Source organism: Amphibalanus amphitrite, unplaced genomic scaffold (genome assembly GCF_019059575.1).
Source record: "Amphibalanus amphitrite isolate SeventyFive unplaced genomic scaffold, NRLGWU_Aamphi_draft 000212F_arrow, whole genome shotgun sequence".
Classification (NCBI taxonomy): Eukaryota; Metazoa; Arthropoda; class Thecostraca; order Balanomorpha; family Balanidae; genus Amphibalanus; species Amphibalanus amphitrite.
In genome coordinates this window covers 47,336-65,413 of record NW_024881707.1, presented here as the reverse complement: position 1 = coordinate 65,413, position 18,078 = coordinate 47,336, and the positions used below count along the sequence as shown (strand labels likewise).

Sequence of the window (18,078 nt, the reverse complement as noted above, 5' to 3'; positions counted from 1 at the left end):
CACCTAGATCCTCCCTTGCCCTCTGTAGAGAGGAGGCCCCCCGGGATCCTCCGCCCCCCCCCCCCTTGGCCAAATCAAAGGTACGTGCCTGCAATTGTTTCGTGCACTTTGGGAGCATTCTTGTCGCTACACGACCTATACAACTTTCAAAATAAGATTATGCTTCCAAATTCCAATGATATGCAGAATGCGGGGGTTTGCGAAATACTTCAACAGAAATTGCTCTGTGACGGTCCTGCTTTACCGATCACGATCGCCTACTTTGTCGATACCGCTATCGTGGCCCTAGAAGTAGTCGAGGTGGTCCCTGAAACGGCCAAAAGGGAGCTATTAAACAGTCCATACAATCTTTAAACAAAAACTTGACCCTTCCGAAATGAAGTGAATGATTGGTGAAAAATGAGTAGGTACCTAGATTTTAGGAAAGTGTGGTCCCTCTAAGGAGCCCCTAAAACAGTTTGCCAAACTAGGGGACATGAATATAAATATTGAATTAATCAAGAAATTGAATCTCTCATCAGCCTTAAGTATAAGAAGAGCATACATATACCGTTTTAGTGGTATCACTTTGCATTTAAAAAGAGCGGGAACATACACTGCATAATGTGGTTGCAAAACATTGAGTCGGAATATCAATACCTACGCCTTATTTTATAAGCCTGAACTTGGATCAGGAGGAGAGGTTAAGTCAAATCACTCAAGTCATAGACCCGCTTTTCACCACCACGGTCCACGCTCCCCCCCCCCCCGCGGTCAACACCTTTTCCACTGGTGGTTTTTTCCTCCCTCCCCCCGGTCAGCACCTTTCGTCGCCGCCCCCACCGGCGTCCAGGGTTCAGCCCCCCCAACCTATTTTGCGATCCTACACCCCTGAGCTGAGTTGTATTGTGGTTATGATTTTTTCTGTTTTAAGCAAGGCAGGACATAACACTGGAAGTAAGGAATCTTGGGTTGTCTAATTTTGCTGGTTTAGGTACTTGTAAGTTGGATATAGCAACGCTAGTCCGGTGGGCATCAAAAGCAAGGCTGTGTGGATTTGTTGCCTGATTTTGAAACACTTGCCAAAGTTGTCAATGAATAGGTGTTTTTTGTTAATATTGACACACTTTTCATTTTGATTTTAATTTGTTCAGCCCTAGAAGAGCAGGAATTTCAATTTTCATTAGCTGGTAAAAGTATACCAGTCCAAGGACTCCGAAAAAATGTTGTAGGTTGGTATGTAGGTTGTAAGCTGGGAGGTTGTAGGCTGGTAGGTTTTCTGTTTTGTGTTGGTATGTTGTAGGTAGGTTGTAGGTTAGTAGGTATGTAAGTTTGGTTCAGGCTTAATTGTTTTCCTTCATTCCGACTTCTACTCTTTTACTCTTGCGTAAAGTATTTAAGAAATATGAATGAAAGAAAAACATCATTACCTAACCTAATCTTACTTTCTACCTTATCACCTATTTACCTACCAGCCTACCTACAGCCTATCTACGTTCTCCTACCTGTACCTACAAGTTACAACTTCCCTACCTTAAACCTGCCAACCGACAAGCTCCGAAGCATACAACCCACCTACCTAGCACCTACACCTATTTTATTTTGGCTTATTGTATACTAGTACCAAAAATCTAATGATCAGAATTTTGGTTTAATAATATTAGTGGCCTTGATGTAGAAAAGGAACCTTTTACAACATGTTGCATAGGTAGGTATATTGTATTATACATAGGCACCTATTATTTGTTATGTCATAACAGGTGTGAAATCTCACCATATACACTGTAAACTCATTTCAACAAACGTTTGTTACTTTTACAAGGAAAATTATTTAGCGCAAATCCCCGCACCCTTTGCCATGTCATCGAACGACCCTATTGTTTGTCATGGTAGTTGTTCTTACAACCCACTCACATGTAGTTCGTTAGACTAGCTACCAAGGTTTGCTTTGTCATTGTTGTGTGAACAACTGTGTTCCTAGTTATAATCATGCGGCTACTAGGTAAAGACCTGCGCATGTTTGCATTTAACAGGGCTGAACCGTGTACTTGTTAAGTCAAATCAATGCAAATCTTAGTTAGCATAGTAATGTCTACGTGCAGCAAACCTGTACTTGTAAGCAATCTACTAGTCTCAGGCTTGTAACGTTTTACAAAGACCTCCCTTGTATTCGTCAGTTTTCTCCACAAATCGCAGGTCGCCGCTCTGCAGTCTCATTATTACAGCAAAACAGCATTACTGAAAGTAGGTCATGTATTCAAAATGGTACATACACATTACATACACAATAGTGATGACACTGATGACCCAAGGGGCAAGGGCAATAACGCATGCGAAAAGGCAATGAGCGTCATCACTTACGAGTACACTGTAGAATCACACGTTTACATGCTGGTTTGAGTTAAGATAGTCAACTTGGGTTTCCTGCCTCGCAATAACTGGTTTGGGGACTCGCAACATCGAGGAATGCCTTGATTCGGAAATATGTTATTTTTAAGTCTGCGGAACACGATTTTTAAGGGGCAAACCCATTCGAATCTAAGGGGCATTCAAATTCATTAGCCCCTTGGAATTCAGGTGCTTTTTCATTTTTAGACTTCTTGAGTTTCTGCAGTTTGCTGTCTTCAGTGTAGCGACCCTTGCTTGCAAGCTGGAGCTTTCGCTCCTGATGAAAGCCTGAAAGAAAGCATCGCTATATTATAGCATATGCAGAACAATATGGCCTGGAGCAGAACACATTGTGCTTACTTCCATACATCACGCACTTACTCAGCAAATTTCTCTGATTCAATCTGCGTTACTATAAGTTGAAAGACAAAGGGGAAAATTGGGTATTATCGGACGGGTAACTTCAAGCCATCATAACATGAAGGTTATCATTTTTATGTGACTGGGAGTCATTTAAATATATGTAGATAGCCCAAAACTTTGTTTTTAGAAAGTCTGCTGAGGTTCCGGTGTTGCGTTGGAGCTCAGCGATTTTTTAAAGAAAAAAAGTTACTTGGGTATTATCGGACAGCAGCAGCAAATTACGGACGGGCGTCCAAATGGATCCCAAGAGTCTTGATATTGATATTGGTCCCCGAGTTATGCGTTGGCTTCTTGCTCTTTCAAACGCCACCTTCCGCGTGTCGCTCCGTGGCCCAGGAGCCGAGTTAGAAGAGGGGGAGGGGGGTTCAAACACCTCCCCCCATAGGGTAATATCGGATGGGTGTCCGATAATAGCAAACACGTAGGCCGTTCAAAATGCGCTAAAATGGGAGCAACAAACACATTGAACACAGATAGTTGGCCCATAATCAATAACAAAAATGTTCAGGCAAGTGGAAAAGGTACAACTTGGCAGTTACAACTTCTTTATCTCTGCGATAACAGGTAATTAATAAGTTGTATGGATGGAAGGACAAATGGCGATTATCGTAAAAAAAATTATGACAGCCTAGCGGCAAACTGCCTGCGAGAGGAGGTGGTGACAAATGAAATCCAGCGCTACCTTTTTTCCAAATAAAATATTTGCGTATGCACCTGGGGGAGAGTTCAGAAGATAACTGCCTGTCCGATATTACCTACTGGCCGATATTACCCAACTTTCCCCTACATTTCATTAAAAAATGACAAAAACGACCGAACACTGTTATCACCTACCATTTTCACGGAAGTGCGCAGGAGGCCACATCACTGCACGGCGGTTGGTGCGCAACTGAAACTTTCAAAATGAAACGGCCGGAAACGTTTTTGGCGCCACCTATATAACAAGTAACAGCTTTGTGTATGTTACTACTAACACGTCTAACTAGCGTAACTAAGCCCGTGGTGCAAAGGTGTAGCTGATACCTTCGACAAGGACATAGATTGCATTAGTATGTATCAGTATTGTTGCAATGGTGTAGCTGGTTCTTACGACAAGGATATAAATAACAAATCATAAGCAAATGTATGTTCCATATTACGAATAAGACCCTGGTAGTTTTCACAATAGCCTCCATAATCCTCGTCAATTTTATGAATGGTCGACAAGGTGCTGGGGCTGATACTAATATTTGCCCTGTTGATTCATCCAACTATGACAAGATATTCGTCGTTCGACATAACCTTTATTAGTATTTTTGACAAACGCTCGTCGTTGTACGACAACCCCTTGTCAAAATGAGTTTACAGTGTAGAGCACAAATCTAAATGTATTATGGATAAATGTAAAATAGAATGTCAGCAATTCTTAACCCGCGACCTGGTGGGGGGGCTATTTTTTGCCCCCCCTCCAGACTTTTCGATATATCTCCAGAACCGCTGCGCCGATCGTCACCAAACTTTCAGTACCCTCCCGGACATCAATTTTACACATTGTGACCAAAATTTTTTCCAAAAGCTATGATAGGTTGGCCGGAAATGACGTCAGAGTGACGTCATGTTCTGCCGTTTTCGACCCAAAAAAGGGTTTCGCGGGAAGGGCTGTCAGGCCTATAGCTTTGCAAATACAGAAAAATGATAAGGACATAAAAGCTGTAGAATTGACAGGGCTACAAAACTGCTATCTCGGATTTTTGAAATTTTTTGATTTTGACCCCCAAAAATCAAAAAATAGATTTTTTGGATATAATAGTCGAAAAATCCAAAAAGTTTTTTGAATTTCGCAAAAAACGGAATATATGTGATATTCCTTACCGCCTTCCATCCACATACCAAATTTGAGATTGATACCTCTTTTTTTGGCGAAGTTATAGCGAAAAAACTGTTCAAAATTGATGACGTCAAATTTTCAAACTCAATTTTTAACAATTCTAGACCCCCTAGCGCAAAACAAAGACCACCATTAGACTCCCCGTGACGAGCTGCATCGAATCAATACCCATTTTATGCAAAACTATCAACTTTAAAATTTGACCTTTTTAGGCCTGACCTTGACCTGACGTTGACCTGACCTTCACCAGAAAGTAACCTAAGCCGTACCTGATAGTCTTATAACCAACACCATTGAGTTGGAAATGAAAAATTGGTCATAAAACATGCATCACACAACCTTAGTAAAGTTGCGCTCATGTGACCTGACCTGTGACCCTTGGTGACCTGACCTGTGACCTGACCTGGTATTGTCAGTGACCTCTAATAGCAACATATCTACTAGGCAACTGACGCCCTATCGCTGATTCTCGACAAAATGCGTTTTCCTCGGTGTTATAGCGCATTCCCTAGTAGACCCGTGAACGGTGAAACATTTCATCTTTGACCTGACCTGTGACGTCATCGGTGACCCCGAGGTCAATGAAATTTGGTTTCCTTCGACAAATTTGACAGGCCTTTCGAACGCCGTTTGAATTTTGCGGATCCGTCCAGTAGTTTCGGAGATACGAGTGGGGGGGGGGGCAAAAAATAGCCCCCCCCCCCCCACCAGGTCGCGTTATAAACAGACCCCACCAGGTTTAACCCGAGCCTAAAAAGAACAAACGAATTCTGACAGCTTAAAAAAACATAACAACATGTTCTATGGTCTTTTCTTAACATGTCCTGAAAGTTAAAACAAAATCGTATCATATAATTTTGTACAATGAGCGAATGAAAATGTCTCTGCAAAAACGCCCATAGACTTAACATGGGGAGCGAAAAAAGTTCAACTTTAAAGTCGTGCAACTCAAGCTAACGAATTCTGACGGGTATACGGCGCACACGGGCGTGTACCTGAACGTGTCGTCCATAAAATGGTGTGCAGCAAACCATACCTTGATCCGCGATTTTTTCCGCTATTCCCGATCGCGCAAAAAGTGTCCAAAACCCCTTTGACTTAACATGGGGAAAATGGAATCGCACGTGCCACGTGCCACGAGGTTTTAAGCGAGTAGCGACCGGTGCCATCAGGTAGATCGCCCCCGGGAGCCCATATCCTGAACTTTTTACGGAAATTGAGCGATTCGTCTAGGCCCCGGTCAAGTTGCCCCAAGTGGCGCGGGTTAAATGCATCTGCACAAGATAAGTTACACATGCATTCAGTGCCCCAAAGTTTTGGCTGGGGTGTCAGAGGGGGATATTATCCACCAAAAAGGGGTAGAGGGTGGACACTGCTGGGTAGATTAGATACAAAAAGAGTGAGAAAAGATCAATAGCATTTATTTGTATCCATGAGTATCTATGATCATAAACCAACTCCAAGTATCCACACAACTCAGTCCACCACACCTGCCCACCTGTCCAAGTCCACCACACCTGAACTGCCTTTTGAGGTAACAAGGTGTTCTTGGCTGAGAGTGGTTAATTGCTCTTAGATATTGGTGGTGAGAGTAGCAAATGAATCTCAGTATTTCCCTCCCAAATCAACAAATTTTGGGGCACTGTAAAATACATTATCCAGGTTTAGGGCCACACTAACATTGACGACACTAACATTAACATTGGCCTAATGAATCCTAGAGTTTTTCAAATTTTACCACCCTAGTGCAACACTTATCCGGCCTCCGGGGGCAGGGGACACAAAGGGGGTTGAAAAATTTTGTAGGCGACACAAAATAAGTTTTTTTGACCTCTGGCTGGAGCTTCTTATCGTAGGTCCAAAATTAGTGCATCTCTGTGCATCGGTTTAGGGGGAGGTCGAACTGCCAGTGTTTCGTCAGCTCCCACTCCGCTCGTGTTAGCGCTCGACGCATGGTTGAATCGGCCCTGCTATCATGCAATTCACATGTTTCACTGAATAATGCACCCCGGGCTCGTATCCTAGCAACGGCCGAACTAACAACGGTCGACTCGGCACCGGACACGTCATTCATTTGTTCAGAACTTAACCAGCTTTGCCGAGCCCTCTATACCACGAAAGGCAGCTTACTGTGCGAGCTGCCCTAATGTATGCCCTGTGTTTTGGTGACGGTGCATTTTAAATGCGTCGGGGTTCGTGCATCGCGCCATTTGCCCCACCAGAGATAGTGTCCGGTCAATGGGAAGACACAGGGGTCGCTGTGTATTTCAATGAGGGCCTAAGCGGGTTGATAGGACGAATTGATTCGTTCCCTTGCTAGGGTATTATCCCTCGATAAATTGAGAGTGCAACTAGACATGATAGTTAATTGACGTCAACATTCTCATTACAATATACATGGCGTCAGCATGTCACCGTTTATTCATTTCACATGAACGAACATATAAAAAGGGTTGTGTGCCGCTCCCGAAAGAAACGGGTCTTTATCACTCAATAGCACCTAAATTCAATGGAAATTAAACAGGAAGAGAAATTGCGTGTGGGTGCTGCTGGGGCATTCCACGATAGATCGTACCAGGCCCGTCACCCTCATCTCTAAGATTTGAATGAAAATTGGTATAAGGGGTAATCATAGACTCCAAAAACACCTGCCAAAATATCAGACTTCTCAGATGAAAACTTTTTGAGTTACATTGCATAAAATTTTCTAAACTTCAGATTGTAAGGGTGAGTTTGATGAGCTATAACTCAAAAACGAGCTAAGCAAGCAACAAACGGTAAACAGCTTTGAACTAACGATGAATCAAAGATTAATACAGTATTTTTAAAATTGGAAAGAAAAGCTTTATATATTGAAAAAAGTCCTAGTATTTTTTTAAATTGTCTATAATGGCCCTTGGGACCAAAATTTTTGCCATTTTTATTTCTTTAAAATAAACCTCAGGTCATTTAAAATCGACATGCAAAAAATTAGAAAGGTGTTCTTTCTATAAGTTCCTCATTCAAATGTATACAAAATGGGATGGAGCTAGAACCTTGCAGAAAAAACGAGCATGTGCGCCGTTGCAAGATGCATCGAATGATACCACATTTTAAGGTCTCGGGTTCACTGGTGACCCCAGAGGTCATTTCAAGTGACCCAAATTACGGGTCCGGTTTTTGATAGATTACTTCGCAACAAATGGTCGCAGAGCCGCGATTTTAGCATCTTTGTGTTTGCCTAGCTCCGGCGCGTCGAATGGTATACTGTTTGTTCTGGTGAAGTCAGCTTAAGTCGCTGACCTCGGGTCAGCACACTGCCGTGTATTTGGCTCCGCTCCCCCGACCGGGCGGCCCAGCCGGCAGCCAGCCCCCGGGCATCACGTGACCGCTCCGAGTCCGGGGCAAAGCCAACCAGCGCGGCGCTGGACAAACAGCGCCGGCACAGAGATGGTTAACAGTCGGGTCAGGCCACGAAGCTGGGTGAATGAGATCATATTGCACATCATTCGATTCGCAAGGTCTTCCCGAGTCCATTGGTAGTTTTCCCGTCTTTCTAGCTCAATTTGATCGAGAGTTATTGACGAAAAACTCTTATGACCCTAGTGACGTACGAATGACGTCACGCAAGGTCAACAATGCAAAAGCAAAAGTGAGGCAAAAAATGACTTCAATTGAACTTTCAGTAGCCAGTGATGTCACTAGGCAGCTTTACCACGCCATTTGTAGGCTCTCTTCCGAAATCACAATTCGAGACCATTACGGTGACGCAAAATAAGTACATTTATAGAAAGAACACCTTCCTAATTTTTTGCATACTACTTAATAATGATCCAAAAATATTTTTAAGAAAATAAAAATTTAAAAAATTTGGTCCCAAAGGCATAAAAATTCAGCTGAAAGGAAACTCGAGGTGTTATATATCAAAAATAGTATATATTTCAAAATTTTAAAAATGCATATTATTCTTTGTTTCAATGCAAGTTCAATGCCGTATAGCATTAGGCATTTGGATTATCCGTCTTAAGAGTTACAGCCCGCCAAACTTGGCGCTACAACGCAAGATCCAAAACATGTTATACACTATAACTCAAAAACCACTCATCTGATAAGCCTGAAATTGTTACAGGAGGATTCAGAGCCCCTGAGGCCTGATTACCCCTTAGACCAATTATCGTTAAAACCCGAGATATGAGGGTGTCAAATTGGAAAAAAGTGGTACGATCTATCGTGGAATGCCCCTGCTATCTCTTCACTTCCCTTTTTCCTGAACGTCTACATTTTTACATACGAAAATAAGGAAGGCTGCCCTGCCTGTGAAGACAAAAATGCCCATAGCATAATAAACGTACGTTTTAGCAGCAATATACTGAAACATATGAGCCAAGCGTGGCTTTATCGTGTGACCGCGGTGAGAAGGCAATAAATGACTTAAGTGCTGTTCACGTGCACCTAAACGTACGTGACTTGCATTCATTATTTGGCCATCAGGGCTTCGCACTGAGCTCTGAATGGCGAATGCCCGTGTGGTGCCCGCTCATCGCTGCTAACGTGCACCTACCAGCGTCCAGGCCTTGGCACAATGGCCGGACCCCTGCACCCTGCTATTTTGTGTCCGTCCGCAATAGGCCTTGATTGCGCGACACGTATTTTATTTTTAACGGACTTAATCCACACTCACCGGATAACGACTGCAATAAAAGCGCCTCGCTCTGATAACCCTCAACATAAAGATATGCCCTCGCAATTACCCTTCACTGTTTGCGGTCGGCCCTGGCGTTAGCTGCAGCTAACTGAAGTTGTGTACTTCCTCAACAGATGGCGTCACCTGCCGGTCAAATGTACGCCGGCCTGAGCCAGTACTACACGCTAGCAGCGAGCCCTCCTGTCGGCGATACCGCCATGGTGGCGTCATTGCCGATGCAACAGATGCAGCAGAAACTGCCCACCGACCGGCTGGAGGTCAGTACTGGGTCATGGAGGTCAGTGTTGGGTCACGGAGGTCAGTACTGGGTCACGGAGGTCAGTACTGGGTCACGGAGGTCAGTGTCGGGTCACAGAGGTCAGTATCGAGTCAGAGGGTCAGTAGTTACAGAGTCAGTATCGAGTCTCGGGGTCTGTATCGGGTCACGGAGGTCAGTACTGGGTCACGGAAGTCAGTGTCGGGTCACAGAGGTCAGTAACGGGTCACAGAGGTCAGTACCGTGTCAAGGGTCATTATCGGGTCACGGGGTCAGTATGGGGTCACGGAGGTCAGCAATAGGTCAGGGATGTTTCAAGTCATAGATGGAACCAACAGTCATAATGCCAGTATCTGGCCATGGATTCACGGAGTTTTGACAACTAATTTGCTCTTTCCAGGGAGAACCAGTCTACGATTCTTCAATGTACTATGTAAGTTCACCGGTAAGATACGACATTGGACACGAGACCCAGGCCCAGGTGCCAAGGATTCAGCTTAAATATTTTTAGAGCGTTTCATCTTCGAATGGGCAGTTCATATTTCTTTTGCCATATTTTGTTCATATTTCGCTGCTTTTCGGAATCGAAACCACTCAAAACTATCCGTGTCCTCCAGTCTGTGTCTCCTAATAACATTCTTTCCCTCTCGTTGACAGCAATTCCCTCCGATGGGCGTCACCTACAAACGGCCGTCGGGCGACAAAGGCTCCGTGTCGTACTACACACCCACTCCCAGCCTGGCCGCTTACCAGCAGGCGATGCTGCTCCAGCAGCAACAACAGCAGCAGCAGCAGCAGCAGACGTACCTGCAGCAGGCTGCGTGTGAGTCCAGCAGCTCAGTCATCCAACAGCTGAGGGGTTTGTGATTCATGGAGTGGGACTAGAAGCCTTTCTCAACGCTTCAGTATATGCAGGAGCCGGCCACCTGTCATCCGTGGCTCATAACCGCGTTACTGTGGCCCATACACTCGTGACCCCAGTATTTTGTCCCGTGACCTCTTGGTGTGACCTGTGTCTCGCTCACCTTGTTTCAGTCGGTGCGCCGCCGCCGAGTGTGCCGCGGTACTCCACCTACTGAGCTGGGACCGTCCGGTGGAGCCAGTGCCGCCGACCGCCGCCGCCCCGACCGGTGAGCTCCGGAACTGCGGCAGCGGCCGGTGTGAAACACGCTGCAGAGTGCAGGCAGAGCTTTAATCTCTAAGAACTGATTGATCGGAGAGAAAATAGCTGGACGGGCTGAAATTAGGCGATTCGTGATTATGTTGGCTTAAGTCACAGTTTTCGTCTATTCATTTTCGATTATTTCGGTAACATCAAGCGAGCCTTCACGTTTGTAATAGTTATGAGCTTTAAGTTCTCCTACCTTACACCTATCTGTATCTGACTAAGTCTGTTTTGTTCACAGGTCTGTATTCGTCCGCCCTGAGCAGTAGGGCATTGTTTTAGTGACTTTCGGCCGGCAGTCATGTCAACCGTTCAGCGGACCTCGCTCGGACGACCCGTGGCGCCACCTACAGAGGTGTCGGAGCTCCCAGCGGCTCTGAATGGTCCCGGGTGGAGGAGTAGGGGCGTGGCCCGGGCCTCCTCCGAGATTGGTGATGCCGCTGAGGAAGGTGTTTGGGTGTGCGAGGTGAAGGCCTCTCTGGTTAGCCCTCGGTGCAGCCAGGGGCCCTGGTCACTCGTCACGAGCGAGAGGCTGACTGAAAGAGGCGTCACTTACGGCCCATGCCGTGACGCGGTCGTCACTGACGTCCGTCACGGTCGGTCGCACGTGCGGCGGAGGCCAGCTGAATCTAGTCGTGACCTAGGTGACGCGGCCGCCGCGCCGCTGCTCGGGCTGAAGTCGCTCGGCGGTCTGCCGCGCGAAGCGTCAGCCGAGGCGTGGGTGGTTCGTGTCCAGGGCGCACGTCCGTGGCGAGCGCGAATCATATCGCCAAGAAGCGGACGGTGTGACGGCCGGACGGGCCAGCGACTGCCGTTGTTTTCGAATTTCCCTGTGGTTGTTTTTAGATTTTGTCGTCGTGTGGGAAGAGGTTGAGCGGCGCCCAGGTTTTCAGTGCGACGAACGACCATAGAGGGCTGTGAAGGAACCCGTCGGGTTGAGGAGTCAGCTGCGCTGGGTCCGGTGGGAGCGGGTCTGTCACCACGGTCTGACCGGAGAGGTGGGAGACGCGTGTCGTTCTTCGGAAACGAGCGTGGTGTTGGAGGAACGTAGGGCTGGGTGTCACAGGTGGCGATGTGGTGTGTATGGATATATATGTAGGTGACGCTATAGTCAACGTGAACCCCTGTATTGGTGCCTCGACGGGACTGTAACATCTTGCAGTGACATCAAAAGTTTGGAGGTTTGATAGCGCGAGAACGAGTTTTGTTCTCGACTTTGATGCGTCCAGTGGGCTCAGAACTGGTTCAACGTTTTTGCAACATGTTTTCCAAGCCCGCGCACCTAAAATCAAACTTTTTTATCCCCTTGTAGTGTGGCGTTGTTTGTCTGGAGGAGACATTCCCTGTTTTGTTCTATTTCCGGTTCCATTGTAACCGATTGATACACTTGTGCCTGCCATGTATTCGTGTGGGTAGTGTTATGCCACCGATAGGCGAACACGTGATGATAGCCGTGAGTCTTTTGTGCGTCAATCGGTAGGCCAGGACTGTGTGGAAACGTCATCGTAGGTATAGATTCAGTAGGTTCGTCATCTTGACATGCATGCGAGAGAACCAATAAATTAATTGTTCACATTGTTTTTGTCGTGAGTTAACAGCATAGTCGCCCAGGTACATCCCAGTTTCACCCTGATCGTGGCATATTTCAATGACAATCATCATTCATCCACTGGCGGATCCAGGCTTGCGTTTTGGGGGGGGGGGGGGCAACTCATGCAGGAGCCAAACCTAGGGTACCCCCAAATCCTGTTTTCTCATCGGATTTAGGCCACTTATTTTTCGTCACAGCCCTGACACTATGAATATTTTTTTTTAACTAAAAAGAAAAAATATATAAATGGTAGCCCACCCGACCCATGCCTTTATATTACTTTGTAAACACTTACCATTGCTTTTGTCGACCAGTTAACCCGCTTCGAGTCAGTGCTTGGGTCCCTTTGCGGGCCGGGAGGTGGTAAAACACCCCCTGTCTAACTCGGCTCCTGGGCCACGCACTGATTGAACTATGTTTCATTATCGTTTGGGAGAGGGGGCAAACGGGCCACTTTAGGCCTCTGGGAAGGGGGCATGGCCCTAAATGCCCCCTCCCTGGATCCGCCAGTGTAAGAGACCATTGGAGCTGCAGTTGGGTACCTCAGACGTCAGGGTACGCCCTGAGATGTATAAGACTCGCGTGGAGACCTCTTATGCTATAGTGGACTGAAAGGACCCAAAGGAGCCCGTCTAGGGCTCCCGGAGATAGACGTGGGCCCTCAGGAGCCCGCCAGAGCCCCCAATGAGGGATGAGTGAGGGATACCAAGTGCCTGCAATTGCATATTGCATAAGCCATAACGCCTTTACAAATCAATATATTATGTATCAGTGGCAGATCCAAGGGGGGCCACATGGGTCATGACCCCCCTTGGTGCCCGGGGGCACCACAGGCCTGTCAGGGGCACCACCGGCCTAGCAGGGGCACCACCAGCCCGCCAGGGGCACCACAGGCCTAGCAAGGGCACCACGGGCCTGTGAGGGGCCCCACAGGCTTGTCAGGGGCATCCCAGGTCTGTCAGGGACACCAGAGACCTGCCAGGGGCACCACCGGCCTCGCAGGGGCACCATGGGCCTGTCAGGGGCACCAGAGGCCTAGCAGGGGTACCACAGGCCTTACAGGGGCACCACCGGCCTTGCAGGGGCACCTTGGGCCTGTCAGGGGCACCACAGTCCTGTCAGGGCCCAGGGGCACCAGCGGCCTAGCAGGGGCACCACAGGCCTGCCAGGGGCACCACCGGTCTAGCAGGGGCACCACCGGCCTCGCATGGGCACCACCGGCCTCGCAGGCATCACGGCATCACGCAGGGGCACCTTGGGCCTGTCGGGGGCATCACGGGCCTGTTGGGGGCACTTTAGGCTTGTCAGGGGCACCACAGTCCTGTCAGGTCCCAGGGGCATCAGCAGCCTAGCAGGGGCACCCTAGGCCCGCCAGAGGCACCACAGGCCTGCCAGGGTCCAGGGGCACCACAGGCCTAGCAAGGGCACCACGGGCCTGTCAGGGGCACCTCAGGCTCCCGTGCCCCCCCCCCCCCCTGGATCCGCCAGTGATGCCACACTACGCGAAACACCGCCAACTGCCAGCTGCCGCGCCATAAACATGCCAACAACAGTTTTTTTTTGAAGGTCGACTCCGCTCGCGCAACTTTTGACTGACCCTCACTGCTACCATATTGCTTCCATACTATGCTGTGGAAAGCTTTACTTCACCAAGTGGCTAAAAACCTCCATCAAGGTATATTTTCTTAGAAATTTTTCTGACGTTTTGGGGGGGGCCAAGCAGGCCACTTTAGGCCTTTGGGGGGGGGGGCCATGGCCCTAAATGCCCCCCCCCCCTGGATCCGCCAGTGCATTCATCATACTCTGTCATCAATTACTCCACTTTAATTATCTGCAGCGGAGGTCCAATCGCAATTCTCGCTCAAGATGTAAGGCCCTATACCCTGATCCTGACCCCGCGGGTGACTGACCTGACCCTTGACCAGCAAAACATAAGACCATTTCACTTTCTAAGTCGCCACTCGCCAGTGTTCGGTGCCGAGGAAACGCCTGAACACTTCTAAACAGTTACCGATGGATTCCAACGGCCAAGCTTCATGTCATTATGTCGGAACGCCTCATACAGCTTACACATTTATTCGGGCTCGCAATAATATCAATTCATCCTGACAGTAACTACAAGAATCAACACTCTTCTCTCCTCAACACTGTCGGTAAGACATTGCCCATATAATCACAGCACGTATTACTAGCCAAAGCTTTTCCAAGCAAGCAAACACAATGCGGATATCCAAGCCAATACTAAGCTAAGGCACTTCGAAATATCCATCAGAAACATAGTTACCATCGACGAATCTCACCCACCGAGCGCACGACTACGGTGTGTACCAGCAGTACGCTAGGACTGCTATCAGCTAGATAAAGCAGCAGGTCAGGTGAGGTCACGCTATAAGCTCCTGGGCTGCCTACCATGGAAGACTACTCAAAAAGTCCCACACCAGACCAGGATCTCTCACAGGAAGACGGGCTTACAGCACATATATCATCTGATATCAAACGAACCGTACGGCCAAGGCTGTGATAAGTGGAATTTCTGAGCCGGTATTTAATGACGAGATAGCCTCAGAAAGATTTAGCTCTGATGACTAGCGAGTCACGTGATAGGAACTCCACAAAATGCTTTCAAAATGTTAGTTCAGAGTTGTTACAAAACAACCAAAAACATCATATCTGGACAAAGGCAAGCCTAGACAAAAGATCCACACCTAGACATTAAGCCTAGAAATCAGACCCATACACCGCACTGTGTGCGGCTCACACACCCAGTTCTGATTCACGCCAGGTATACGGGCAGCACGCCGGTCACCTTCCGCCGGCAGACGGGACAAGAGCGCTGCTGCAGCTGCTCCTCGCAGTCCACACACAGACACACGTGCTGGCACGGCGACACCACCACCTCGCGCGGATTGGTCAGACACACCACGCACTGCAGCGCCTCCTCCACCGTGTCCCCGGCGCGCTCCCGACGCCGCCGCTCGGTGCGGATCGCCTCGTACTCGTCAGCGAGCCGGCGGCGCCTGCGCCGCTCCTCGAGGCCGCGCCAGAGCCGTCGGCCGGTCCAGGCGGCGCCGCACAGACCGCCGAGCACAAACACCGCCAGCAGGCCGCGGGCCACGCTCCTCTGCGCCTCCAGCTCACGCAGCAGGGCCGTCTCGGAGCGCGTGGTCAGGATGAAGGGCAGCTCGCCGGACGGCGGCCTCAGCTCCAAACCGCGCTCCATCAGGGTCAGCTCGCCGTAGCCAGTGACACGGGTGCCCTCGAGCAGCATCTCCTCGACATCTCGCAGACCCTGCTGGCGCGAGCCCAGCAGCCACTGCCACACACTCTGCGCCAGCGACAGCTCCGTGGGCACGAACTCGTCTTTGACGGTGAACAGGTCGGCCGAGAGCGAGTCGGCGTCCTGAACGACCACCGCCAGACCGGCACCGCTCAGCGCGAACGGCACGGTGTTCAGTGCCTCGCGCACCGTGCGCCGCCGCTCCGACCAGAAGCCCGAGTGGTTCTCCCAGGTGTGCTCGCGCAGTGAGAGCCGCTGCATCACCCCGCGCACCGACGGGTCGGCGTGCGCGCGGATCGGTTCGCCCAGTGCACGCACCTCTCCGCGGACGGCCACAAAGTCCATCCGTCCCCCGGCGGCCGTCACACGCTCCACCAGACTGGGGCCGGCCTCGAAGCCGGGGGCGTCACGCACGCGCGTCACGGCGGCGCCCACATTGCGCGCTGCGGCCGCCAGACCGGTGCAGAGCAGCGCGTCACCGGCCAGCAGGCACAGCTCGACTGCGACCCCACGCAGCTCCGAGAACACGTCAGAGCCGCTGAGCCCCCAGACCGGCATGGCTAGGGACTGAGAGTGATGGGATCTAGATCAGGCAGAATCAGCCGCAAGATGAACTCAGTGCTGTGAAATTGCTTATTAGCTGCTATCTGTGATTCTGAAATAGGAGCCAACACTCAATGAAAGTGATAGGAGGCAATACTCAGTGAAAGTGATAGAATTTCAGGAAGACAGAATATAATTGTTGACAATTATACAATTCAGCATTAAGGTAGTCAATTAATGTGTCTTGAGTCATTAGCACATATCAAATATGGCAAATTAAATGACAGTCGGAATGCCAATCAGACAGTTGATAGTAAATGATAATGCGTATGTATTATGTAATAATAGGTTATAGTTTTGGAATACAACATTTGCACTTGAATTGGTACTTGATTTGGAACAAAGTGCAGGAAGCATTTTTGCTGCCATGATTGCAGCAAGAAAGCTGCTAGTTAATTCAGTCTGATGAATCACCAGAAGCCAAAGCCTCATTGCTTCAAGAAAAGAGTCATTTAGTTTAAATTTAGCTGTCATTTAGCTGTCAGATAGTGTCAACACATTCTTCTGAAATCTTTCTCAGCTTTGTTTCTCCTGAAATCATCCTTTCATTTAATTGTTTACCTTTCTGAAGTTGGAACTTTTGACTAGGTACATGATGACAGTACAGAAGTTGAATATCATTGTAAATCATACACATGAATTAAAAACCTGCAATTCAATTATGTTGATTCCAAGAAAGCAGCCTTTTCACCTGTCTGCCCCATCTTATTGCATTTTATACAAACTTATTAGGTACTTAAGGATCATAGCCAGCTCAGGGACAATAATCGTCACAGGATTTAAGATTCATTGACATAATCTCCTAGGAAAATTCAGAAAAAAATCACAGAATATCTGTTTCAGTTTTGAATTGTGCAGAACAGATGTATCATGCAAGTGATGCGCTCGCAGAGGCACATTCCACATGGAATCCGTGAAATATGTCATGCGAGCAGAATATTCCCAGAGATTGGCCGTTAAGAGAGACGCCTGTGAACGCTGCACGGGGAATATTCCCGGGGACAGTGAATATTCCATGCTCTCCAAACATACCACTGGTATATTTTTTATCATTACAATGGGGATGAATTCTTAAGAAGTGAACAATCTTACAATGCAACTGGCAAATAAAACAGCATTAAAACGACTTCTAATTCATATCAAGTGGCTGAGAGTGAGACAAAGTTGACAAACAATTACAATTGAAAGTGATGTCTTTGCTGCACAGCACACCAACATTTGGTGACAAGGGTACAGCTAAAAAACTGAAATGATAGAAAATAATATAAGCACGTACTTTCAATCAAATCCGGAGTAAAAATAGCAATGACAAAATTGCCTCGTTTGCAAAAAAGGGACGCCGGTGAAAACAGGGCACCGGAGGGCATATTAGTCACGTGACATTTGGAACTTCTCCCGCTCTATGGGCCTTCTATATCCCAAACATCACGTGTAAATTTAACGAACCTTGATCAAATCGCCCCAGGCGCCCTGTTTTCACCGTCGTCCCAAAAAAGGCGTCGCATCAAAAGAGCAAAAAAACAAATAAAATTTGCATGTTCTGTAAGAGCAATTAGTTCGTACTTATGCAGAAACCATTATTCTTATTAGTTGATCAAGGCAGTATTGCGAAAAAGTAGGATAAAACAGCCATAATAGAACACAATCATTTCCTTCATATTCAACTCATCTGCGCCAGTATTAAAGATTTATGTGCTGCCAAATTGCTGCCAAATTAGAGGACGCGGAAAGGAAAAGACCCGTGGGCTGTGGATGCTTGTGTGGATAAGCTGGATGAACAGAGAACGTTGAACGGGCAATAAAAAACATAGGTCCCTGCAGTGGCGGCGAAACACCTTCAATTAA

General features: G+C 47.9%; 2 protein-coding genes across 4 annotated transcripts in view; one reads left to right on the top strand and one right to left on the bottom strand.

Moving 5' to 3' along the window:
• The window catches only part of LOC122385252 (protein muscleblind-like), a 52,652-nt gene extending 40,317 nt beyond the window's left edge, over window positions 1–12,335 (top strand). The window contains exons 3-7 of one of the 3 annotated variants that reach the window (XM_043373388.1): window positions 9,455–9,598; window positions 9,998–10,042; window positions 10,255–10,420; window positions 10,633–10,728; window positions 11,002–12,335. In XM_043373388.1, the coding sequence (XP_043229323.1) occupies window positions 9,455–9,598; window positions 9,998–10,042; window positions 10,255–10,420; window positions 10,633–10,676 (399 nt within the window). In that variant the 3' untranslated portion in view covers window positions 10,677–10,728; window positions 11,002–12,335. The remainder of the gene's footprint in view (window positions 1–9,454; window positions 9,599–9,997; window positions 10,043–10,254; window positions 10,421–10,632; window positions 10,729–11,001) is intronic. The other 2 variants (XM_043373390.1, XM_043373389.1) reach the window with 2 other exon arrangements.
• Window positions 12,336–14,413: 2,078 nt separating this feature from the next.
• On the bottom strand, window positions 14,414–17,644 carry LOC122385251 (mitochondrial E3 ubiquitin protein ligase 1-like). Its single transcript, XM_043373386.1, has 2 exons — window positions 17,510–17,644; window positions 14,414–16,285 (listed from the first exon to the last, which is right to left on the bottom strand). Exon 2 carries the CDS (start codon window positions 16,186–16,188, stop codon window positions 15,127–15,129), a length of 1,062 nt encoding a protein of 353 aa, XP_043229321.1. The 5' UTR covers window positions 16,189–16,285; window positions 17,510–17,644; the 3' UTR covers window positions 14,414–15,126.
• Window positions 17,645–18,078: the final 434 nt, after the last annotated feature.

What these genes read in the sequence shown, in the direction of transcription:
- LOC122385251 (XM_043373386.1), bottom strand. Translation starts at nt 16,188, where the DNA reads ATGCCGGTCTGGGGGCTCAGCGGCTCTGACGTGTTCTCGGAGCTGCGT.